This window comes from Nycticebus coucang, chromosome 5 (genome assembly GCF_027406575.1).
Source record: "Nycticebus coucang isolate mNycCou1 chromosome 5, mNycCou1.pri, whole genome shotgun sequence".
NCBI lineage: Eukaryota > Metazoa > Chordata > Mammalia > Primates > Lorisidae > Nycticebus > Nycticebus coucang.
In genome coordinates this window covers 61,408,380-61,434,282 of record NC_069784.1, presented here as the reverse complement: position 1 = coordinate 61,434,282, position 25,903 = coordinate 61,408,380, and the positions used below count along the sequence as shown (strand labels likewise).

The window sequence follows — 25,903 nt, the reverse complement described above, 5'->3', positions numbered from 1 at the left end:
GGCTTTTTTTGTTGTTGGTAGAGATGTGGTTTCACTCTGGCTCACTCCTGTTCATACTGGGTAGGGTGTGCCGGTCCCATGTGCCGGAGGTAGTGGGTTCAAACCCAGCCCCAGCCAAAAAACACACACAAAAAAAAAGCCTTCTTTAAAGGCCAGGTGTGGTGGCTCAGCCTATAGTCCCAGTGCTGTGGGAAGCCAAGGCGGATGGGTTGCCTGAGCTCTGAGGTTTTTTTTTTTTTTTTAAGAGACAGACTTTGTGAGTGCGGTGGCATCACAGCTCACAGCAACCTCCAGCTCTTGGGCTTAGGTGATTCTCTTGCCTCAGCCTCCTGAGTAGCTGGGACTATAGGTGCCTTCCACACCTGGAAATAGCCCGGCTATTTTTTGTGGCAGTTTGGCCGGGGCCAGGTTTGAACCCGCCACCCTCAGTATATGGGGCTGGCGCCCTACTCACTGAGTCACAGGCACTGCCCACATTATTTCATATTATATGCAAACTGAGCATTTTGCATTTAATCAGACTAAAAAGATAAATGAAATTTTTGCCAAGGAATTTGATGGTCTTTTAAAATCCTTTAGACTTAGAAGGTACTGCTTCTAACCAACCCAAGTCTTTGAAAATCCTTGGTAGTACTAATAGCAGAATGGCTAGAAGATACCCTTTTATGTACTATATCACCTATATTTTAAGTATGTTCCTTATAAGACTGTATTCCAGAGAAGTGACAATTAGGTGATTCTTTTCAGTGGAAGCTTAATTAATCATAAAACATGTACCTACAAGATACTTTGCCCAGAGCTATTTTAGTTATTATTACTTCTTGTTTTAGAGCTCTTGTTTATTTTTTTTTGGATTTTATTGCTTTTTCTGGTGCTTTTATTACCATTATTTCTTTTCCCAAACCTATTTTTGTTATTATTGCTTTATATCAAAATGTGGCATGGTATTATACAAACACAAGCAAAGGTGGGACACCCCAGGGTGTGGGATAATTGGAGTTCTTAATTAGAAAATTCTCACTGCTATTAAATTAATAAAACAGATTATTACCCAGATCTATTTAGTAACTCTTGAATTATGGCCATTTTTCAGAGATATTGCAGCCGCTATAGATCGAATGGACAAGTATAATTTTGATGCAATGATTTATGTGGTAAGTAATCACAATAAAGAATCAAAAGTTAGGATCCCTAACTTGTGAGAACTACACAGGTAGAAACCAGATGCTTGTGTTAAAAAACTATGGAAACATTTTGTCATACTACAGAGAAAATTCACTATTAAGTGTTTTTGAAGTGGCAACCTCCATTTAAAATTTAAGTCTTAAAAAATGAAAACTTTTACTTTGCTTCTTAGTAAAAAACTTACCCTAATTAGCAAAAAATGTTTATGTGAAATTAATATGTACAGCTTACTATAATGCAGTTATTTTTAAATAACTTTTTTATTTTGAAATAGTTTAAGACTCACAAAAAGTATTTCATTGTACCATTCATTTAGTTTTCCCCAAAGATAATATCTTACATAATGTTAATACTTGGTCAGTATCAGGAAGTTGATGTTGGTTAGGGACTTGTTCAGATCTCACTAGTTTTAAACATGTGTTCATGTGGGTGTGGATGTTTGTGTAGATACTGTTTTATGACATTTTACCACATGTATAGATTTCGTATAGATTTTGTCACAATGTTCAGAATGCAGAACATTTCCATCACAAAATAAAACTTGTTCATGGTCAGCCAGCTAACCCCTGGCAACCACTGCTCAGTTCTCCCTCACAACAATTTTGTCACTTTGAGAATGCTATATAAATGGAATCATAAAAAAAGTAACCTTTTGTGATTGTTTTTTCACTTAGTATAACAAATGCCCTTGAGATCCATCCAAGCTGTTGTGTGTTTTACTAGTTTGTTCTTTTTTGTTTGTTTGTTTGAGACAGAGTCTCACTATGTCACCCTCAGTAGAGTGCCTGTGGTGTTATGGCTCCCAGCAACCTCCAACTCTTGGGCTTAAACGAATCTCTTGCCTCACCCTCCCAAGTAGCTGGGACTAAAAGGCGCCTGCCACAACACCCAGCTGTTTTTTTGTTGTAGTTGTCATTGTTGTTTAGCTGGCCTGGGCCAGGTTCAAACCCACCAGCCTTGGTGAATGTGGCTGGTGCCGTAACCACTGTGCTATGAGCGCCAAGCCTAGTTTGTTCCTTTTCATTGATGAGTGATGTTCTAAGATCTTCTTCCCTTTCCTTCCTTTTCTTTTCCATTAAGAAAAAAGCTAACATCAAACATCTTTTTAGACCTTAGCTTTGTCATCTTAGAGATAAAGCTCATAAGAATTGAGAGAGAAAGAATTTTATTTTATTTTTTATTGTTTGGGGATCATTGAGAGTACAAAGAGCCAGGTTACACTGATTGCATTTGTTAGGTAAAGTCCTTCTTATAATTGTGTCCCGCCCCCAAGAGGTGTTTCACATTAAACCCCACTAGCCCTCCATCCCTCTCCCCGCTCCCCCATCCTCCCCACCCCCCACCATGTACTAGGTCATCAATTGTCCTCATATCAGTATTGAGTACATGGGATTCTTGCTTCTCCCTTCTTGTGATGCTTTACTGAGAAGAATGTGTTCCACCTCCATCCAAATTAATACAAAAGTTGTAAAGTCTCCATCTTTTTGATGGCTGAATAGTATTCCATGGTATATACATACCATAGCTTGTTAATCCATTCCTGGATTGGTGGGCATTTAGGTTGTTTTCCCCAATTTGGCAATTGTAAATTGAAGTGTGATAAACAGTCTAGTGCAAATGTCCTTATGATAAAATGATTTTTTTTTCTTCTGGGTAAATACCCAGTAATGAGATTGCAGGATCAAATGGGAGGTCTAAGTTGAGTTCTTTGAGAATTCTCCATACTTTCTTCCAAAAAGGTTATATTACTTTGCAGTCCCACCAGCAGTGTAGAAGTGTTTCCCTCTCTCCACATCCACACCAGCATCTGCAACTTTGAGACTTTGTGATGTGGGCCATTCTCACCGGGGTTAGGTGATATCTGAGGGTGGTTTTGATTTGCATTTCTCTGACATTTAGGGACAATGAGCATTTTTTCATGTATTTGTTAGCCATTCGTCTATCTTCTTTAGAGAAAGTTCTATTCATCTCTGTTGCCCAGAGATATAAGGGATTATTGGCTCTTTTTTGTTGATTAATTTGAGTTCTCTATAGATCCTAGTTAGAAGCTTTTGTCCAATTCATAATATGCAACTATCTTTTCCCATTCTGATGGTTGTCTGTTTGCTTTGGTTATTGTCTCCTTAGCTGTACAGAATTTTCAGTTTAATTAAGGCCCATTTGTTTATTTTTGTTGTTGTTGCAATTGCCACTGAAGTCTTCATAAAGCCTTTCCCCAGACTGATAACTTCAAGTGTTTTCCCCACATTTTCTTCAAGGATTTTTGTTTCATGCCTTAGATTTAAATCTGTTATCCATCTTGAATGAATTTTTGTGAGTAGAGAAAGGTACGAGTCCAGTTTCTGTCTTTTACATGTTGTTATCCAGTTCTCCCAGCACCATTTATTGAATAGGGATTCTTTCCCCCAGTGTATGTTCTTGTAAGATACTAGTTTCATCTCATAGTTTTCTTTTCGGTTCCAGATGTCTGTATTTTTGTGCCAATATCACGCTGTTTGATAACTGTGGCCTTGTAATACTGCCTAAAGTCTGGTAGTCTGATGCCCCCAGCTTTGTTTTTATTACTAAGAATTACCTTGGCTATACAGGGTTTTTTCTGGTTCCATACAAAAGGGAGTTATTTTTTCCAAATCTTGAAAGTATGATGATGGTATTTTAGTGGGGATTGTATTGAATCTATAGATTGCTTTGGGAAGTATATAGCCTTTTGACAATGTTGATTCTTCCCAGCCATGAGCATGGTATGTTCTTCCATTTGTTAATATCCTCTGCTATTCTTTTTCTTAGGGTTTCATAGTTTTCTTTATAGAGGTGCTTCACCTCTTTTGTTAGATATATATATATTCCTAGGTATTTCATTTTTTCTCAAGCTACTGAGAAGGGAATTATGTCCTTGATTAGCTTCTCATCTTGGCTGTTAATTGTGGGCACTGATTTTATATCCTGAGACATTACTGTGTTTTTTGATCAAGATAAGGAATTTTAAGTAGAACCCTCAGAAAGTTGAAGTTCCGCTTTCCTCCTAACTTAGTTGAGTACTGCAGCTTTCATTGTCCTCTCTGGTAGAGCACTGAGCCACCCTTCCAGTGGCATTCTCTGTGTTTATTTAAAACATATTGACAGCAACTTTAGTCTGTCAAAACTCAGATGTGTTAATATCATCCAACTGATTTTTGTAGATTATTTTATCACTGTTATTTTAAATGCATTTTCTTCCCAAGACAGATAAAGGACAAAAAAAGCATTTTCAGCAAGTGTTCCAAATGCTGAAGACCATGGGATATGACTGGGCAGAAAGGTACTGTCTACAGGGTTTCCTAATTGCCTATTCTGTTTCAGTAAGGATTTGTGAGATCAGCTGAGCCAGAAAATGCACCTAGTGGTTAAAGTTTCTCATTCAAACTTCAGTTTTTTTGTTTTTTTTTTCAAGGTATTGGTGTGGAAAAGCAGATTTGATTTGTCTTTGTTATAGTAGTTTCTAGCTTATAAACAATAAAAGTGTAAAAAAAATAAAAGTGTATTTGTATTAGATATCCACTCTTCAGTGGCTTAATTTTCGAAATTCTTAGTGCTCATCTCCTTTTTCTCATAAAAGCAACTAGTAATTTAATCATATGCTATTGATTATCTCTGTAAGACGAACCTGTGTTTCATTTTCTTAATTTTTTAGTTTAGACTACTCTGTGAAAATGTTCTACTGTACACTTTTTGGTTAGCAGCTCTGTCAGTTATCAGTTTACAAAACACCCAGTGTATTTTAGGTGCCAGCATGTGCCCTTTGGAGTAGTGCAGGGGATGAAGACTCGAAGAGGCGAGGTCACTTTTCTGGAAGATGTTTTAAATGAGATTCAGTTAAGGATGCTACAGAACATGGCTTCTATTAAGAGTGAGTTCAGTTTTTATTGTTAAAAGTTATAACTTACATGCCACATCTATGTTTTGCTGGACTTTTAGGCAGTGTGATATATTATGACTTTTTCTCCATTGAGTTGTCACTAACCTTATCAAAAATAGCTTTCACTAACTGGGTGCCCATAGCACAACGGTTACAGTGCCAGCCACATACCAACCATGGCAGGTTCAAACCCAGCCCGGGCCAACCAAACAAGTGCAATAAAAAAATATTCAGGGGGGCGGCGCCTGTGGCTCAGTGAGTAGGGTGCCGGCCCCATATGCCGAGGGTGGCGGGTTCAAACCCAGCCCCGGCCAAACTGCAACAAAAAAATAGCTGGGTGTTGTGGCGGGCGCCTGTAGTCCCAGCTGCTCGGGAGGCTGAGGCAAGAGAATCGCGTAAGCCCAAGAGTTAGAGGTTGCTGTGAGCCGTGTGACGCCACGGCACTCTACCCGAGGGCGGTACAGTAAGACTCTGTCTCTACAAAAAAAAAAAAAAAAAAATATTCAGGGTGTTGTGGCGAGTGCCTGTAGCCCCAGCTACTTGGGAGGCTGAGGCAAGAGAATCGCTTAAGCCCTAGAGTTTGAGGTTACTGTCAGCTGTGACACCATGGCACTCTACCAAGGGCAACATAGTGAAACTGTTTCAAAAAAAATAAGCTTTCACTAATTTGAGATGCCAGAATTTTTAGACTTGCTGTTCAGGAATTATTCATTTTGGTAATCTAATTGATAAAACCTTGGTCTTCTTTTCATGGACAACTTTCGCATTGTCATTTTCCCTTGTCTGGTTAAGTGAAGTTTTTATGTATAAATTGGATACCAGTCACAAATCCTTATAATTTCATTTATCCTTCACTATTGGGAAACTAAGTATTCTCTATGTTTGATGTCTTACAAAGGGTATTTGTAAGAAAAATAAATTTGAATTTCTTCCCCTTTAATGTAGGCAGGAAAAATGTCTTTATCAGAGGTAAATTAACCTAAATTAGGAAAGTAAATTGTCCACTGTAAAACCATTCTAGATTCTCAGCATATATTTTTTGCAGATTTTATGTCCACTTTGGTTCATGATTCTGGCACAGTGGGATACAGTTTAAAGATAGCTGCCTTTTTTCATTTCAGCAACTAAAGAACTTGAGAACCCCCAGGAGACTGCAGAGAAGGTTGGGCTCGCAGCACTCATTATTCAGGTCTGTCAAGACCCTATCTGTGGAACCCTTTTGTTTGATACTAGATCACTTCTCAGCACTGAAGATTTCCCCTGTCATTTTAGGACTTCAGAGGTTTACTCTTATCTGATTATCAGTTCAGCTGGGATCGTGTTTTCCAGAGTCGTGGAGACACAGGAGTCTTCTTACAATACACACATGCCCGCCTACACAGGTACAAAGAGCTGCAGGGAAACATCTTGCTGTGGGTCCTTCTCTAGGCTTAGTCAGTTGGCTGGTGTGATTCTAATACCAAAGGCCCTGTTTTCTGGGCTTCTCCAATACCTATTCAAATCTGGTTAAAGTACAGTGGACCTCTTTTTTATAAAAAATATTTATTGGGCAGCGCCTGTGGCTCAGTGAGTAGGGCGCCATCCCCATATGCCGAGGGTGGTGGGTTCAAACCCAACCCCGGCCAAACTCCAACAAAAAAAATAGCCAGGCGTTGTGGCAGGTGCCTATAGTCCCAGCTGCTCGGGAGGCTGAGGCAAGAGAATCGGGTAAGCTCAAGAGTTAGAGGTTGCTGTGAGCCGTGTGATGCCACGGCACTCTATCCAGGGCGGTACAGTGAGACTCTGTCTCTACAAAAAAAAGAAAAAATATTTATTGCGCACCTCTGTAAAAAAATATATTTATGTTTATTACCTTCTTTAGTCCTCAGAATAACCTGCCAAAGAATATACTACTGTTGCTTCCATTGTACAGATAAACAAATTTAGGGAAAGTGTAGGTATCTGCAAAGTTGTACTAAGGAGCTCAGAACTGGGTTTTAGGGGGTAATGTTCTTCACTTGCAGCTATGTGCCCTTCTTTAATCTTTTGATGTTTTCAACTTTAAACTCCTGATAATAGTTTGGAAAAGACTTTTGGATGTGGTTACCTGAATGACTTCAACACGGCTTGTTTACAAGAGCCACAGTCTGTTTCAATTCTCCAGCATCTTCTCAGGTATGAAGGTTTTCTGGTATCATGTCTGCTCCTGCTTCTTGAAATGGCATTCTTGCTGACCACTGGAGTCAAGAGGCCAACAGGTGCCTCCTGTCTCTGGACTTTACCCAAATCAGTTTTCTGCCTTTTAAGGGCAAACAGAGAGCAGGGATTAAGCCAATTCTCAGGGTAAGTCTTATCTGCTGAATTAGCACAGATGCTTAGCTTCGTCTAGCCCATGTAAAGCCAATAAAAACATAATTTTTAGTTTCGGAAAAAAGCTATATTCTCACTTCCTGATAAGTGAAGGAAATTCCCCAGAGATCACAGGTCCCTCATGTGCCTCCTGGTGTCAGTTCATAGTCTCAGATATATAAGTCCAGCTGCTACCCCCACACGAAGCCAGAGACCATACCTTTCCACTGTCACAAGCATTGCTGGATAGACTGTCACTAGATATTAAGTCTCTAGAAAGGACTTTGGTGGGTGTGAACAAATCACTTTTCTTTGATTGCCATTCCATAGTCAGTGGTTCTTTTCTGGGCTTAGAGAAGTTTACTCACATGTAGCTCACGTGAAGAACAATAAGCCAACCCGGTTTTCACAGCACTGGGGGTAGAGCCAGTTTGTTTGCTAGTTTGTATTTTATGCCCCTAAATGTGGCCAGAAGCTTTTTACGTTCAATTTAACAGCCATGATTTAAGTTTCTGCTCTGGACTGGGTCTAGGGAATATCAAGATGATTTAGAAAGTCCCTTCCATCAAGGAATTTGTAAGGAAAAAAAAAAAATGTACCTCTGCCTTCAAATGCACAGGCTTTTTTTTCAGCCTCACATGCAGGGTTCTGTGACACTTCAGGTCTTAGCCCCATGTGACATGTGTGGTCTTCCCTGCTCCTGTCTTTCTTCTCTTAGGTTTGATGAGGTGCTTTATAGATCATCTCTGGACCTTCAACCCAAACACATTGTCAGTTACCTTCTAACTCTAAGGTACTATATAATTTTCCTATTTTCAAGTGTTTTGGTTGGGTTTTTTGTTTGTTTTTTTGGAGACAGTCTCACTGTGTCACCCTGGGTAGAGTGCTGTGGCATCATAGCTCACAGCAACCTCAAACTCTTGGGCTCAAGTGATCCTCTTGCCTCAGCCTTCTGAGTAGCTGTCCCTGGAAATTTTTTATTTAGAGACAGGGTCTCACCCTTGCTTAGGCTGGTCTCGAACTCCTGAGCTCAAGTAGTCCACCTGCCTCGGCCTTCTGGAATGTTGGGATTACAGGTGTGAGGCACTATACCCGGCCAGAGATGTATGATCAGTTTCAAGGTAACTTTTTTTTGAGATAGGGTCTCACTCTGTCACCCAGGCTGGAGTGCAGTGGCCCAATCATAGCTCATTGAAGCCTTGAACTCCTGGGCTCAAGCAATTCACCTGCCTCAGACTCCCAGAGTGCTGGCATTATAGGTGTGAGCCACCACACCCAGCTGTTTACAAGTGTTAATGACATTTGAAGCCTTCTGATCTGACAAAGAAGTTTTCTATCATCTAAAGTTCTCCTATAAACAAATTCCTTAGACTAAAAAAGTTATGGGAATTCTTGTTTCATCTTTGCAAATTAATGACTAATGTTCACTCATTTGGTGATATATCAGGCATAGTCACTAATAGTCTGGAAAACAGATAAATAGTTACAGCATAGTGCATATGTATGATAGAGTGAACATAAGCAACAACATTAGGGCACTAAGCCCAGTCTTGAGGGATCATAAAAAGGTATTAATCACCAAGCAGTGTCGCTGAGGAGGAGGAAAAAGCCCAGGGTTGAGCAAGAACACGGTATACTAAAGGACTGTAGGTGCTGTCCCAGGAGGGGGACAAGTGAAATGTCCATAGCACTTCATGTCCTGAGACATTTAGACTTATTTTTACGGGAACCAGGTCCATAAAAAGCATTTTAAGCAGAGGCATAGAAAGATTAGCTAGGGGTAGAAAATGAATTGAGAGGCAAATCAGTGACATTTTGATGAACATTTCATGGTGGCTACTTTAAAAACTTTAATAGAAGGTTGGTCCACGATTGTTTAGCAACAGCTGTATCTTCCCATAAAGCTATTTAAGAAAGGAAATTTGCTTTTATTCAAGATTTACTGAAATCAGAGACTTACCAGGCCTGTTTTCTTGATTTACCTTTTACTGTGTCTTCCCCAGATTTAAATAAGATTATTTCTTCCTTCAAGTGCCACTTAAACATACAGAGATGAAGAAGCCAGAAAGTTTGATGAAATGTCAATTAATCATTAAAATGAATGTCTTAGCCATCCTGTGGCTCACGCCTGTAATCCCAGCACTCTGGAAGGCCAAGGTGGGAGAATCCCTAGAGCTCAGGAGTTTGAGACCAGCCTGAGCAAGAACAAGACCCCCTACTAAAAATAGAAAAATTAGCCATGTGTAGGGGTACACATCTATAGTCCCAAATAATTGAGAGACTGAGGCAGGAGGATTGCTTGAGCCCAGTGAGTTGACGTGAGCTAGGCTGATAGAGGAAGACTGTCATAAATAAAATCTTAAGTATGACTTTGCTGGCACATCACTTTATTTGAGGCCATACCTGAATAGAAAAGACACTTTAAAGAAGGTGCCCATATGTGCAGAGTAGGTTGATAACCAGTGTCTCTACTTCACCTCCTAACTGTACAGAAGGGAAAAGGCCATGCTATGTTACGCTTTTAATTAGAGGCTGCCTAAACGAGGAAAAACTTTAAATATTAGAAAGGAATTCGTCCTTTCGGCCGGAGACGCCATCTTCCAGTAATTCACTAGAATGACAAACACAAAGGGAAAGAGGAGAGGCACCCGATACATGTTCTCTAGGCCTTTTAGAAAACATGGAGTTGTTCCTTTGGCCACATATATGCGAATCTACAAGAAAAGTGATATTGTAGACATCAAGGGAATGGGTACTGTTCAAAAAGGCATGCCACACAAATGTTACCATGGCAAAACTGGAAGAGTCTACAATGTTACCCAGCATGCTGTTGGCATTGTTATGAACAAACAAGTTACGGGCAAGATCCTCCCGAAGAGGATTAATGTTCGTATTGAGCATATTAAGCACTCTAAGAGCTGAGATAGCTTCCTGAAACGTGTGAAGGAAAATGATCAGAAAAAGAAAGAAGCCAAAGAGAAAGGTACCTGGGTTCAACTGAAGCGTCAGCCTGCACCACCCAGAGAAGCCCATTTTGTGAGAACTAATGGAAAGGAGCCTGAGCTCCTGGAACCCATTCCCTATGAACTCATGGCATAATAAGCATATAACATAGCACACAGGAGTACCAGTGGACCCATGTTTTTAGGCGCAAGAACCTATTTATTCCCCATGAGCTCATGGCATAATATGTGTACAGCATAGCACACAAGATAACCAATAGTCCCCATGTAACAGTAATACAAAGTGCCGGAACCTATTTCCCACGAATTCAAAAGTCAATCAACACTGTCACATTCAATGGCAAGGTGCCTCCCTGAGCTGCTGGAACCTCTTCCCCTATGAATTCATGGCATGGTAGATACACATAATAGCATAAAAATGTTTCTTGTTCATTCACTAAAAAAAAAAAAAAAAGAAAGGAATCCCTTGGCAGCACCTGTAGCTCAGTGGGTAGGGCGCTGGGCTACATACACTGTGGTTGGCGGGTTCGAACCCAGCCCAGGCAAGCTAAAATCAACAAAGACAACAAACTGCAACAAAAATAGCCAGGTATTGTGGTGGGCACCTGCAATCCCAGCTACTTGGGAGGCTGAGGCAAGAGAATCACTTAAGCTCTTTGAGGTTGCTTTGAGCTGTGATGTCACTGCACTCTACAGAGGGCAACATAGTGAGACTGTCTCAAAGAAAAAGGAATCCCTTGTATTATAAAATTAACAGTGAAGTCATAATCTCAAAAATTGCCACCTGTTAGTAATAGAACCAGTCCTAAGATGTAAAGCTTAAGTTTAGTGTTTTTACTTTGTCCATTATAGAAAAGCAGAGAACTCCAGTCTCAACTTCACAACTTTGGATCCCTTACTGACACTAAGCTTTGATTTGAGGGAGTAAAATTAGATATCAAGCTCATGTGTTACAATAAGTGATTACTACAGGTGCTAACCATGATTCTTTCTTCCTGTGTCAGTCACCTTGCAGCCGTGGCACATAGAACACTGCAAATAAAACACAGTCCTCCTGAAGTGTCTGGGGTATGTTACATTAAATGTCTTCTGTACAATCTCTAGCATCCTTAAACTAATATTACTGTCTTTATGAAATTTTTTTTCTAAAATACCCTCTGTTCATCTACAGCATTGTACTTATTCAAGTAATAATTAGGCTATAATAATCAATATTGGTTGGGCTATAACAATCAACATTTCTACACTTTCCAACATGCTAGCCCACGAAACATATTTTCCTACATCAAGGTTACAGTGGTGAGTCCTCTTGCTGTGTGATGACATCATCACTCCCACTCCATGACCCCCCCCAGCCCCCCCGCGTATGCCAGTCTTAAGGAGGATACTAGGAATTTATCTTCCCACACCTACAGTAAACCCTAGGGCACCTTGACATTTTGCTCCTACTTTATTTTTTTTTTTTATTTTTTATTTTTGTAGAGACAGGGTCTCACTTTATGGCCCTCGGTAGAGTGCCATGGCATCACACAGCTCACGGCAACCTCCAACTCCTGAGCTTAAGTGATTTTCTTGCCTCAGCCTCTGGAGTAGCTGGGACTACAGGCGCCCGTCACAACGCCCAGCTATTTTTTGGTTGCAGTTCAGCCAGGGCAGGTTTTGAACCCGCCACGCTCGGTATATGGGGCCAGCGCCTTACCTACTGAGCCACAGGCGCAGCCCTGCTCCTACTTTAAATTAGAAGAAAACATTACTTTTAACAGCATTCTCATTTATTATAACTAGCCTATTGCTAAATTGAACATTTAATCATTCTTTGATTTATTTTGTAGGCCAGACTTCAACTTTTCAAAGCTGTCCGTTCTGTCCTAGCCAATGGAATGAAACTGCTTGGAATAACACCTGTATGTAGGATGTAATTTCTAATTAAAGTGGGTTTTAAAATACTACATGAATTGTAGTTACCTATTCTTAGATGCCTTATTGTTCAGAATGGAATTTAAACTATTATTCTGTGTCAGAATCTATGTTTTATTAAGTATAAGTGACTTCAGCTATTCCATCTTTACCCTTAAGAAAATAACTAATCTGAATTCCCTTATGATCAGTAATACTTAAATATACATTTTTAAAAGTAGGTTCAGTCTCAAAGCATTGAGGTCTAATGGGGCTAAAGGATCAGAGTTTAAACTGTGGCTTGAAGTTTATTCTAATGTGATTTTTATAGAAACTCTTAACAACTGAGATGATCTGTTTTCATGAAAAATCGGTGAAGGGAGAAAAAAAATCTCAATTTTCCTCTAATAGTGGCTAGTTCTTAATAAAATGTAAGGAGCTCAGAAATAAGTGTCTTTTTGCCAATATATATCTGACAAATACTGCCAGAGAGAACAGACCTTATGCTTGCCTGTTAGTTAACATATACCGATAGCTATCATGGGAATTCAGGAACTGCATACATTTAAATAGGAAGGAATTACTTGTACAGACATTGTACTAAGATCTTTTTGTAAAATGTAGTTCATTATTAAACCATTATTTACAAAGGAGTTTCTTAGTCTCCTTCATGTACCCACATATTGGTACAATATATTTTGTGTGACTAGATTAGAGTTAACATGAGCAGGGCTTAGGTGAATGTGAGCAGAATGTGAGATGTTTCATTAGTATGATCCTCCTCATATACCAGTATTTCTATTCAGGCTGACTATGATTTATTCTAAATGCTAATAGAAGTCTTCTGAGTACCGATGACTATTCTTACAAATCTATTTTTACAAATAGGCAAATTAGCATGAACCAAAGCTTCTCTAGTGAGAATGAAAATTGTTTTACATTAGCAAGTATGATTCGCTCTTCTTGGTCCTAGAAAAGACTCATCCATGCAGTCTCAATTTTAAGCATATTAGATTCCAGATTTCGCCACTAAAGTCAAGAGTAAAAATGTACAGTAGGGACATGTTTACATGTACACATCCAACACACTGTTCACTTCTTTGGAGAAACTGTCCCCTTCCAAGATTGTAGCCTCGTGAGTATTTGAATCTTGATTGGGATTCAAAGGGACGGTAATGAGTACAGCCAGGAAGTAGTTCACTGAAATGATTGTTCATTAATTCCTCCAATAGTTAGTCTTGCTGTTGTCCAGGCTGGTGTGCAGTGGCACAACCTTCAACTCCTGGGCTCAAGCCATCCTCCCAACTCAGCCTCCCAGTGGCTGGAATTACAGGTTATGTATCACCATGCCTGGCTAAAATTCCTTTTTCTGCTTAAGGCTTGACAAAGTTGGTTTGTTTGTAGCTGCTTGCAACCAAAGAACCTTAACTGATACTATTATTTCATATATAGAAAATGGTGCAGGGTGGTGCCTGAAGCTTAGTATGGCGCTAGCCACATACACAACAACAAAAAAGGGCATTGTGGCAGGTGCCTATAGTCCCAGCTACTTGGGAGGCTAAGGCAAGAGAATTGCTTACACCCAAGAGTTTGAGGTTGCTGTGAGCTATGATGCTATGGCACTCTACCCAGGGTGACAGCTTGAGACTCTGTCTCAAAAAAAAGAAAGAAAATAATGCAGAAACATTTTAAAAAGATAATTTTCTTCATCTTCATGGTCATATCTATAATACAACAAGTGATTAAACAGAATCCATATAAATAAGTTTATTGCTGAATTTCCCCATTAATATTAGAAATTTTTTTAAAAACACTAAAATTTCACAATTATTGACAGCCCCATAGTTAAACATACTTTATAAAAAAAAAAATACAAAAGTGACATTAGAAATTTTTTTGAAGAAAAGTGTATCATCTAACAGCAAAGGAATGTGAACTAGACAATGAATGGCACAGGAACAGAGCTGAAGAAGCACTCAGCCACCACCTGGAAATCATCTTCTGAGGAATGAAGTAGAGTCAATTTGTTTCTAAACTAGCCTGTCTTGTTTCTGCCTCTCTTTTGTAGGAAAAGAGCCTAGGTCCTGCTGCTGGGACAAAATACTATACATGACTGTAGAAAAAGCGAGGTTGTCCTCTCCCGGTACCTGAACAAGAGAACAGGACAGAAATGGCTTTGGCACTTTAACCCTTAAATGTTGTCACAGACCTTGATTATTGTAGCCTCACATGATTTTTTTTAAACCATATCATCTCCATACTTTTTATGTACACTTTAATATATACACAGTAATAAAATTGCTTCATTCTGAAACAACAGCTTGACCCAAACAGTTCCACATTAAATCTCTGTATTAGCACTTCACTCAGGTAGAATTCTCATGCCATCAGCTAATTTGTTGATATTTTGTTTAAGCTACCTTCTGGGATTGACTTAAGGCTCTAGTTTAATGCAAATTGTTTAGTCTTAGTAGAAATCTCACTTGAAGTTGACATTACACACCAATGACTCTCTCTTTTGAAGCTGTTTCTCCTTGTTGGATGGATGTAGTGTCTTGTCTGGGTAATCCATAGAGATATATAGACACACATACAAGAAGGGTGCCCAGAGCAAAAGTGAGTGCTGAAAAGAAAAAAAACTTCATCTGTATTTGTTTTATTTGTATCTTAAAACTCCATAATAATGATTAGTTTAAGATTTTAAAAACTTTTTAAACTTTGTTTACACTGTCAGATCACATGAGAAATGAAGCTTAAATGTTCTGTTTTTATGATGGTAAATTTTAGAAGGGTCATCCATTCTAGCCAAAAAAGTCAGGAAAATCAAGAAAGTGTTGATCACAGACTACACACTTTTAGAACACGAGTACACCTGTCTTAGCCCAGACTGACACATACTCATTTCCCTATTAAATATATATAAGTATAAAATAAATATACAAATACAAAAGAAAATACAGTGGAATGTGGCTTTTCCATGATACCAGAAACCTGTGAAAGTGTAGGGTAAAAGATATTTGAATAAAATTAAAAGAGTTAGGTGACTAATTACTCAAACCATTGAAAATTTGTGAATAGGAGATAAGGTAGTAACTTACTGAATAAAATGTTATCTCCTTTAGTCTTAACTATTTTTCATCTTAGTCTTAAAAATTAGGATACCATGAAACTGAATTATAACTTATCCAAACTGAACCACCTTCCGGTTGGCATACAATGATACTGTCTTAATAGCTCTAAAAATGACATGACAAGAAATGACATCAAACTGATTTTAGTTCACCTCTAACTAGAAAAGACTAGCTTTGAAAAAGGGAAGGTGGAATAAAAACTATTATCTAAACAGTTAACTGAAAGATTGCTAAGACATTCTAATTGACTATCAGTAAGTAATACAGGACATTAGCCAAAAGTAAAGGCATAAGTATTTTGTTAAACTAAGGATGGATCAGAACTACAATTAAAAGTTGATTCAAGTCAGGTAAGAAAAATGGCTGAGGGAGGGCTACAAATACCTGACACTGAAGTGGTTGGCTATGTGCAGATGACGCACTGAGGACCAGGCACTATTCTGGGCACATCACCTGAAAACAACCCTAGGAGCTCATGGTGATGTTATTATTCCCATTTTTCTTTCTTTCTTTTTCTTTTTTTTTTATAAGAGACGGGGTCTCACAAACATGTTACCACCCCTCAAGTTGCACAACTAATAAATGGTACAGGCAAGATTTGAGCCATACTATAAAATGTTTTCTAGGATTTCTGCAACATCAGTGTTCCTCTATTTACATTTATAAGAGTCAATTTAAAAATGAAAGGTGAACCAGGCACACCTGCTCATGCCTATATTTCTAGCACTTTAGGAAGTTAGCTGGGTGTTTTGAGACTACCCTGAGACTACCCCAAAAAGAAATTAGCCATATGTCTATTTTATTAATTAGTGCCTATAGTCCTAGCCACTCAGGAGAATGAGGCAAGAGGATCCCAAACTCAGGAATTTCAAGTTGCAATGAGCTATGGTGATGCCATTGCAGTTTAGCTCTGGTAATAAGGCGAGACCTTGTCTTAAATAAAAATGTAAAATATAGGCCAGTTCTGTTCCTTTTATTTAATGCAGATATTTAACAGATATTCTTCATGTTTATGGTATAATAACTGATTGTAAAGAAAACATTTGGGCAGTGCCTGTGGCTCAGTCGGTAAGGTGCTGGCCCCATATACCAAGGGTGGTGGGTTCAAACCCGGCCCCAGCCAAACTGCAACCAAAAAAAAAAAAAAAATAGCCGGGCGTTGTGGCAGTCGCCTGTAGTCCCAGCTACTCAGGAGGCTGAGGCAAGAGAATCGCTTAAGCCCAGGAGTTGGAGGTTGCTGTGAGCTGTGTGAGACCACACAGCACTCTACCAAGGGCCATAAAGTGAGACTCTGTCTCTACAAAAAAAAAAAAAAAAGAAAAGAAAACAGTTGTTGGGCAACACCTGTGGCTCACTGGGTAGGGCGCAGGCTCCATATACCGAGGCCCTGGCCAAACTGCAACAACAAAAAAATGGCCAAGCATTGTGGTGGGCGCCTGCCCTAGCTACTCGGGAGGCTGAAGCAAGAGAATGGCCTAAGCCCAGGAGTTGGAGGTTGCTGTGAGCTGTGATACCACAGCACTCTACCAAGGGCAAAAAAATGAGACTCTGTCTCTAAAAAAAAAAAAAAGACACTTGTTATGCCAGAAAAACACCCTAAAATGTTAAATCAGTATTACTGCCTAAAGCTAATACTGGATCTGAGATTGGAAAATTATATTAGAAGGACTAGCTAGGCCAGCTATAGTAATAAGTTTTGTGTTAATTATATATTAAATGAAACAAAGATATCTATAAAAGGTAAGAAAATCTATACTTGGATTATATTGTCAAAATCAATTCACACCCGAATTCCAAACAGGAAGATATAAGCTAAGGGGAGAATAAAGTATGTTTTCTTCTAAATAATACAACTAGATAGTTTGATCTCTGAAAAGTAATTATGTCCTGAAGTCCTTATATTTATTCCCTTGAGTTCCTCATCATACTATATTCAATTTGAATCACTTGAGTTCTCCTTTATCTAATACCTAAGAAAAAAAACCCCAGTGAGTCTTTGACTACAAAAAAGCTCTTTTTAGAGTGGCCTTCTCACTTTAACACAGAACCAGCATTCCTCAGCTTAAGCTCTAGGACCATTTAAACAACTTAAGTACTGCTTAGCCACATTCCACCCAGCTGTGAACTACTGCACTTGAGGAATCAATGATAATAAAACTAGGGATTTCTATAAACATTATGGCCAACTGCCATTTTTAATAAGAAATGAAATGAATCATGGAAGTGTGAGGTTCTTCCACTTTAACAACTTAATACAAAACTTAAGACATACTTATCTGTAATCCAAACAGCATCACTGAAGCGATGGTGGACAGGACAATGGCTGCTGCTGCAGAAAACCCTTTCATGATGTTGTCTGTGTACTTAACCACAACAGAAGTATAGAGGCCTCCAACACTTGCCAGAACTTGTATACAGAAAGAAGTAAAATTTTAACACTCAAATAAATGAAACATTTTATAGTGATAAGGCAGTTTTCATCCCTAGAGAAGCCACACTAATTTACCTAGGAAAAGAAAAACACTATTTTCCTTAGAAGCTGTCATCAGAGTTTATGCTAAAATGGAATAATAACTTTTTCCAAAACAATGCCCAAAGGGCTATGTGGTCTGCTACTAAATGGTACACATTTATTGATAACACATTAGATATTTTTGTGGCATAGCTATCCCAGAGCAGTTTGCCTTCACAATCAAAAGAAAGTCAATAAAACCAAAATTACATTTTCAAACCGATATTCACAGAATCAAAGGAGTAATTTCAACAATGCCATAACGGCTTAAAATGGCTATCTAATGTAAGAAAAAAGGCTCTACACAGAACCTTTAATTCCTAGATACTTACAGATGACAAACCAGACATAATACGTGTAACCATAGAAAAATCCTTTTTCTTTAATTTCAGCTCCATCTGACAAGTAGACGACAGCTAGTGTCACAATAATCCCTGATAGATACATTTGAATGTTTCTCACCCAGAGAGAAGTATCTGAGCTCTTTAAAACTTTCTCAAAATATACACCTGAAAGAAAATTAGAAATGCAAATGAGATCATTATAAGTTAATTTAAAATGTTTCCCATTTAAAAAGCCCAGAGGTAAACTATGATTTGGGGAACAAACATATTTTACATTAGTTAAATGTGCATTTGTTATGTAGGTTGCAACACACAGCACACTACTAGTTTGCATTTTTACAGAGTATACATAGATTAATAACTAAGTGGGAGCTTTATAAACTGCATTTGACAAGAGACTGTTAAATTAAGGACAGTTTCCACCTTTGTTATAGCAATAAGATCACAAAAGCTTTCTACTACTTCATACCAATAAATGACTTGCTGTGGTCAGCTGAAAAGCTACACTATTAGAGCAAATTATCTTAATCACATCCCTGTAATATCTGCCCAGTAATGAATACTCAGAAGTTTGCAAAATAACCTATATAATCACCACTTGGAATTTGTTCAGAGTACTGCAAAATAAATTTAAATAGAATTTGCTACCACTTGGAATTTGTTCAGAGTACTGCAAAATAAATTTAAATAGAAAATTTGCTGAGTTTTCTTTGAGGCAGGGTTCCACGAGCCAGGCTCATACACACTATCAGAAGGACCATGAACTCCCCAGCTAAATAATAAACTTTGTATGTACATTTTTCTGGGGGTAAGGGTCCACAAAAAAATTTCTTTTAAGTAGTATATGACACCCTTATCCCATGTTTAGCAAGGACAGTGAAGATTTTAACTATAAACACCGTGTTAAAACAGACACTTTTGCCACTCAAGTACTCATCAATTAAAAAGTAAATGAAAATCAAAATCATTTTTGATGAATCTCTATTAGACCCAAAGAATGCAAACAAACGTAAAATAGTTATTCTTATCACTATCTTTGATTTTACCATCTGAGAAAACCATTTAAGTATTCAGTACTAAAACAGTTATCTAACCAGCCTCAGTTTTCTCAACCATGTACTAAATGGCTGGATTAAATACGTATAAATGGATAAAAGCATGTAAGTGTTCAAACATATTTTTTAAAATCAAATAGTATATTATTGGGGGGGTAACTCAATTTTTGTTGCTGATTTTTGCTGTCTACCTAAATTTAGATTTCTCCCTCTCATTTATAAGCAATATGTTACTTCCCTATCAGCCTACTTCCTAGTCAAAAATAAATAGTCCTAACTTAAAATCATCATAAATAAATAATAAAGACATAATTATAATTATAAACTACTACATTATTTACTAAAAAGAGCTTTAAGTTTCATCTTTGTTGGGACTATTTTTAAACCACATTTCTTATGTTACACTTGACCTTCACAATTCATCTTGATTCACTGGAGGAGCCTATCCCTACATGCATAAATCCAGACTTCCATCCCTTTTTGATACCGGCAACTCTGTATTGCCTTCTCTCCCTTTTTGGCTGTTACTTTTATGAATTAGGTGTTCTAAAGTACTTCCCAGACACCTTTTAACCTGTTACGGCAGAGGAGGATTTTGACAGTATAGGGAAGAGTGGTAGCTGAGCTGGTAACATTAACAGCCTAAAGCAGCAGCACTTGTTGGAGGACAGTGCCAGTTCCAGAATAATGCAAAGAACTTATTTCCATTTTTAGAGCTCTTCATTCACTTTCATTTTCTTGGCTGGTCTAAGGTGGTCAAGGGTAACTGAAGTACATTCTTAGATAACTGCAAGTTGAACTGGGACTGAGGTCTGAACTGGAGTAAACAATGCTACACACTTACTGGAAAAGCAGCTGATAAAAAACTAGATATACATAAGGATATAAATCTTTCTAATGAAAATAAAATGATAAAGCAAGATAAACTTGATCTATAGTTAAAAGTGTTTTTTAAAAAATACAAGAATAAAATGATGGTTTTATGATTTACCTGCAAATCCTGAGCACAATACAGCAATTGCTATAGCACCAAACCCTAATAATGGATTCTGCTCCACCTGCAATATTAATTTTTTAAAGGTTATTTTTACTGACTAATAAATAGAATTCATCCAAGAATCTAAACAAATGCATATTAAAATCTGTTACAGCTTTTAGAAGTATGTTACCAAACAAAACAAAAAGACCATTTCAGAAATTAACCAAAGTTGGCTCAGTGCCGAAGCTCAGTGGGTAGGGCACCAGCCACATACACCCAGGTTGGTGGGTTCAAACCTAGCCCGGGCCAGCTAAACAGCAATGACAACTGCAACAAAAAAACAGCCAGGCATTGTGGCGGGCACCTGTAGTCCCAGCTACTTGGGAGGCTGAGGCAAGAGAATCACTTAAGCCCAAGAGTTTGAGGTTGCTGTGAGCTGTGATGCAACAGCACTGTACTGAGGGCAACATAAAGAGGCTCTTGAATTAAATTTAAAATGTGCCCCTCAGGTGGCGCCTGTGGCTCAGTCGGTAAGGCGCCAGCCCCATATACCGAGGGTGGCGGGTTCAAACCCGGCCCCAGCCAAACCGGGCATTGTGGCGGGCGCCTGTAGTCCCAGCTGCTCAGGAGGCTGAGGCAAGAGAATCACTTAAGCCCAGGAGTTGGAGGTTGGAGGTTGCTGTGAGCTGTGTAAGGCCATGGCACTCTACAGAGGGCCATAAAGTGAGACTCTGTCTCTACAAAAAAATAAATAAATAAATAAATAAATAAATAAATAAAATGTGCCCCTCAAACCATAGCCTTCGTATATGTTTAAAAACATGTACATAAACAATCTCGCAGAGAGCTTTGCATTGTCAGCCTGCTTCTTAATTTTAATTTCTGCCACCACCCTAACTCAAGCCCTTATAGAATCCATCCTGGAAATAATAACAATTTAACTTATTTATTCCCCATCACCTATACACTTAAACGTTCTGGCTTCTAAGACTCCCCACTTTATTCAATTTTTATCAAATACCTGTAGTGTACCATCTGTATACCAGATACATTATATGCTGCTATGATTTGAATGTCTTCTCCAAAACTGGGATTGAGGTTTAACTGCCATTGTAACAGTATTAAAGGGTGGGGTTTTTTAAGAAGTGATTGTGTCATGAGCACTCATGAAGGGATTAATGCCACTATCAAGAGAATCTGTTACTGAGGGAGTGGGCTCTTGATAAAAAAGATGAGTTCCGCCACTTTCTTCTCTGTCTTGTGGGCTCATGTCCACCTTCCCCCATAGGATGACCCTCACTAGAGGCCAGCACCATGCTCCTGGACTTTACACCATAAACTTCTGTTCTGTATAAATTACCCAACTGTAGGATTCTGTTATAGCAACAAAAATGGACTGAGATACATACTAAATGCTTATAGATGATGATAGACTGCTCTAGTTCTCCACACACAGGAGAAACTGGCAAGTATACACAAACATAGCACTGGGACACAGATGCTGAGGGACGCACACATGGGCCCCAGCCTCCTGTCTGAGCTCTCCTGAGAGACGTGTTACCTCAGTATCAGTGCTCATCGGTTAAGACTCATGACTGTGCTATAAAGTTTATAACTTACTCAAAATAAATAAACCTGATGTAAGGAGGGTACTACTTTATGGTAAGTACCTGAGGGGAATTTTGTTCTAAAATGTTTGCATGAAGGTAAGAGAAGAAACCCAAGATACCCTGTTTCCCCGAAAATAAGACAGTGTCTTATTTTAAGGTGTGCTCCCAAAGATGCGCTAGGTCTTATTTTCAGGGGACGTCTTATCTTTCCTGTAAGTAGGTCTTATTTTTGGAGGATGTCTTATTTTCGGGGAAACAGGGTATTATAGTATATTCTCAAACTATCAGGCTCTCCCCCAGCATTACTGAATCATAAGCTGTGAGGATGGGTCCAACGATATGTTTAAATTTCAGCTGATTCTAACGTACATGAATGAGAACCACCAATGACTGACATGGATACCTGCCTATTACAAATTTCAAGACGCATAGAAGGGTGGTGCCTATGGCTTGAGGAGTAGGGCGCCAGCTCCAGATAATGGAGGTGGCAGGTTCAAACCCAGCCCCAGCCAAAAAACTGCAAAGACTGACATAGACATAAGAAAATCACCGCGTGAAATCTCACCTATTCCTACATCTGCTAGGAAGCTCAAACTGCTAAATATAGAGTATTGATAAATCGTTGACTTGCTTTCCTGCCATTTTAATCCCTTTGCAGTTAGGAAAAACTGTGATGGAAACTGGTTCTGTGACGAAAAACTGCTGGCAAAGGGCTGCACACAGTGGCTTACAGGAAGGCTGAGACAAGAGATTGCTTGAGTCCAAGAGACTGAGGTTGCTGTGAGCAAGGATGCCATGGCACTACCCAGGGTGACAGAGTAAGATTCTGCCAGGTAATGAAGTGAAAGTGATGAAAACTTGGTAATAATGCAACCACATCATCTCAGCGTGAGAAACAGCCAGACACTGCATACTTGAAAGGTAATATGCTCCAGTCCTGGATAAATCAAATATTTAAAACTTTAAGTTAGAATTCCAGATTTATGCCAGGATGGTTCAAGAGGGATTAAGAGGTACAGAAGATTATGAGATTCAGATGAGGAGTAAAGAATACATAAACCAACATGACTAAGAAGGCCATCTTTACTGAATTCTGATTTTACAGGAACAAAAAAAAACTGAAGTGCAGACCACTAGAAGAGTCTAACCAAGAATTTAAGAATAGTAGCAAGATGGAGAATCCTCAAAGAACTCAAGCTAGACCTCCTATTTGATCCTGCAATTCCATTACTGGGCATCTACCCAGAAGAAAAAAAAAATCATTTTATCATAAGGACTTTTACACTAGACTGTTTATCTAGTGTAAAATACAATTTACAATCACCAAAATGTGGAATCAGCCTAAATGCCCACCAACCCAGGAATGGATTAACAAGCTATGGTATATGTATACCATGGAGTACTGTTCAGCCACTAAAAAAGATGGAGATTTTACATCTTTTGTATTAACCCAGATGGAGGTGGAACACATTCTTCTTAGTACAGCATTCACAGAAGGGAGAAGCAAGAATCCAATGTATGGCTCGGTGCCTGTAGCACAGTGGTTACGGCACCAGCCACATACACCTAGGGTGGCACGTTCGAACCCAGCCCAGGCCAGCTAAACAACAATGACAACTGCAACAAAAAAATAGCCAGGCATTGTGGAGGGTGCCTGTAGTCCCAGCTACTCAGAGGGCTGAGGCAAGAGAATTGCTTGAGCCTAAGAGTTTGAGGTTGCTGTAAGCTGTGACACCAGGGCACTCTGCTGAGGGCAACATAGTAACACTGTCTCAAAAAAAAAGGAATCCAATGCACTCAATTTCTTTTTTCTATTTTTTTTTTTTTTTTAGAGACAGAGTCTCACTTTATTGTCCTCGGTAGAGTGCTGTGGTGTCACAGCTCACAGCAACCTCAAACTCCTGGGCTTAGGTGATTCTCTTGCCTCAGCCTCCCAAGTAGCTGGGACTACAGGCACCCGCCACAATGCTCAGCTATTTATTTATTGCAATTTGGTCGGGGCTAGGTTTGAACCTGCTACCCTTGGTATATGGGGCCTGCGCCCTACCCACTGAGCCACAGGCACTGCCCCCAATGTACTCAATAAAATGAAGACAGTAGATGAGCCAATATAAGGGGGCGGGTAGGGAAATGAGCAAGTGGGGAAAGGGGAGAAGAGAGGAAGATGAGGGGGATCATGGTGTATGGCACACCTCTTAGGGCAGGACAGGAGAGACTTTACCCAACAAATGCAATCAGTGTAACCTAACTCTGTACCTCCAATGTATCCTAAACAATAAAAAAAAAAAAAAAGGTGCAAGAAATTGAGATTCAGAATAAGTAGGGGCTTACAAAAATATTTTTAAATGTTAAAGAACTTGGCTTTTAAAAGCATATTTGTTCAGGAAGAAAAGAGTTTGTTTCTTGAGCTAGATAATGTATTGTTAGATGGCAAGTAAATAGTTATCCAAATTTAGTTTCCATTTTCTCTTCAAATAATTTTTAAATAATAAATATTTAAAAAGGGACTGACTAAAACATCTGGTTTACTAGTACAAGAATACCTAGCTAAATAAATTCAAAACCCTCTTTTTTTTTTTTTTTTTTTTTTTTTTTTTTTTTTGTGGTTTTTTTTGGTCGGGGCTGGGTTTGAACCCACCACCTCCAGCATATGGGACCGGCGCCCTACTCCTTGAGCCACAGGCGCCGCCCTCAAAACCCTCTTTACCAAGAAAAGTTGTTGCGTATCTATGAAGCACTTATGATAATGCCAGTATTGAGTGCCATGTAGTAATCACTGTCTGTGACCTTGATTACTAGAAAAATATTAGAACAGACTTACAGATGACTTGAAGAACGTAAGAACTTTTTTTTTTTTTTTGAGACAGGTACTCATTTATGAATAGATTGTACTTTTAGTCTTCCTACATTTGTCTTATCTACAAAGATAGGCAAGTCTGTCAAATTTCTTGCCAAACATCTGTATGGAAGTCCCCTCATCACTTGATACTACAGATATTTTCAGTAAGAAAGTTTGGCATGTTTCACTCTTAGGGAAGCCACACTATTTTTCGTTGATGAACATTAAACTTTTTAGGCTAGGTGTAGTGGCACATGCCTGGAATCCTAGCACTCTGGAAGACCGAAGTGGGTGAATTGCTTGAGCTTTGGAGTTTAGGACCAGCCTGAGCAAGAGTGAGACCTTGACTCTACTAAAAATAGAAAAACTACTGGGTGTTGTGGTGGGTGCCTGTAGTCTCAGCTACTTGGGAGGCTGAGGCAGGAGGATCATCATTTGAGCCCCAAGAGCTATGAGGCCACGGCACTCTACCCAGGGTGACAGGTTTGACCCTGCTAGGGTGCCTCTTTTTCTGCCTCCAAAAAAAAGATGTGTGATGATTGGGTGCTCACAGATGTGAGATGTGCTTCTCTCAAACTTTATGACAATGTTGATGTCGACACATCACCCAGCTAATGGGGAAAAAAAAGAAAAACAGATCTTCCAGCCCGAGTCAAGTCTTAAGCTGACTGCAGCCTTAACCTATATCTTGGCAGCAATTTTATGAGACCTCAAGCCAGAACCACCAGCTAAGGCTCCCTCAAATTCATGACTAATGAAAACTGTATGAGATGACAAATGTTAGGAAGCAAGAAAAAAATCACGCTAGGGAGGTGTAAAGCACAGCCATAGAACTTTCCTTCTACATTGTCTAAAATTTTCAGTAAAGACCCAGAAGACATTGGAGAAAGCATGACCATCAAAGAAGCAGCTAATCGTGGATAAGAGCTACAAAGCACCCAAGGGGCTGAGCAGTGACCTAAAGCTAACAGGATGAGTTTAATAAATACAGACACATCTGCACGTTGGTTAGAATAAGCCTGCCCTTCGAGACATATTTGAGGTAAAGCACATGACACAGCTACACACACTTGTGTGCAGTCTACAGAACAGATGCCCTGCCTCCCTCTCCCGGAAACTAATGTAGTCATGTGGCATGTATGACATTTCAGTCAACAACTGACAGC

At 39.1% G+C, this 25,903-nt stretch overlaps 2 protein-coding genes and 1 long non-coding RNA gene across 15 annotated transcripts in view; 1 reads left to right on the top strand and 2 right to left on the bottom strand.

Moving 5' to 3' along the window:
- RARS2 (arginyl-tRNA synthetase 2, mitochondrial) overlaps nt 1-12,316 on the top strand; it is a 114,171-nt gene extending 101,855 nt beyond the window's left edge. For all 8 annotated transcript variants that reach the window (XM_053591831.1, XM_053591836.1, XM_053591835.1 and 5 more), the window contains 9 exons: nt 1,094-1,154; nt 4,407-4,483; nt 4,947-5,071; nt 6,202-6,269; nt 6,353-6,462; nt 7,139-7,234; nt 8,127-8,201; nt 11,376-11,439; nt 12,204-12,316. In XM_053591831.1, coding sequence (XP_053447806.1) covers nt 1,094-1,154; nt 4,407-4,483; nt 4,947-5,071; nt 6,202-6,269; nt 6,353-6,462; nt 7,139-7,234; nt 8,127-8,201; nt 11,376-11,439; nt 12,204-12,290 — 763 coding nt within the window. In that variant the 3' untranslated portion in view covers nt 12,291-12,316. The remainder of the gene's footprint in view (nt 1-1,093; nt 1,155-4,406; nt 4,484-4,946; nt 5,072-6,201; nt 6,270-6,352; nt 6,463-7,138; nt 7,235-8,126; nt 8,202-11,375; nt 11,440-12,203) is intronic.
- Nucleotides 6,469-8,140, bottom strand: LOC128586213 (uncharacterized). Its single transcript, XR_008380206.1, has 3 exons — nt 8,008-8,140; nt 7,167-7,358; nt 6,469-6,868 (listed from the first exon to the last, which is right to left on the bottom strand). It is a non-coding gene; the product is annotated as an uncharacterized LOC128586213 (long non-coding RNA).
- Nucleotides 12,317-12,457: 141 nt separating the features above from the next.
- Nucleotides 12,458-25,903, bottom strand: part of SLC35A1 (solute carrier family 35 member A1) — a 47,021-nt gene continuing 33,575 nt past the window's right edge. For 5 of the 6 annotated variants that reach the window (XM_053591840.1, XM_053591839.1, XM_053591841.1 and 2 more), the window contains 5 exons: nt 20,301-20,367; nt 18,243-18,419; nt 17,671-17,805; nt 14,771-14,890; nt 12,458-13,991 (listed from right to left, as the gene is read on the bottom strand). In XM_053591840.1, the coding sequence (XP_053447815.1) occupies nt 13,882-13,991; nt 14,771-14,890; nt 17,671-17,805; nt 18,243-18,419; nt 20,301-20,367 (609 nt within the window). In that variant the 3' untranslated portion in view covers nt 12,458-13,881. Of the gene's footprint in view, nt 13,992-14,516; nt 14,891-17,670; nt 17,806-18,242; nt 18,420-20,300; nt 20,368-25,903 lie in introns of those variants that run through there. The other variant, XM_053591844.1, reaches the window with a different exon arrangement.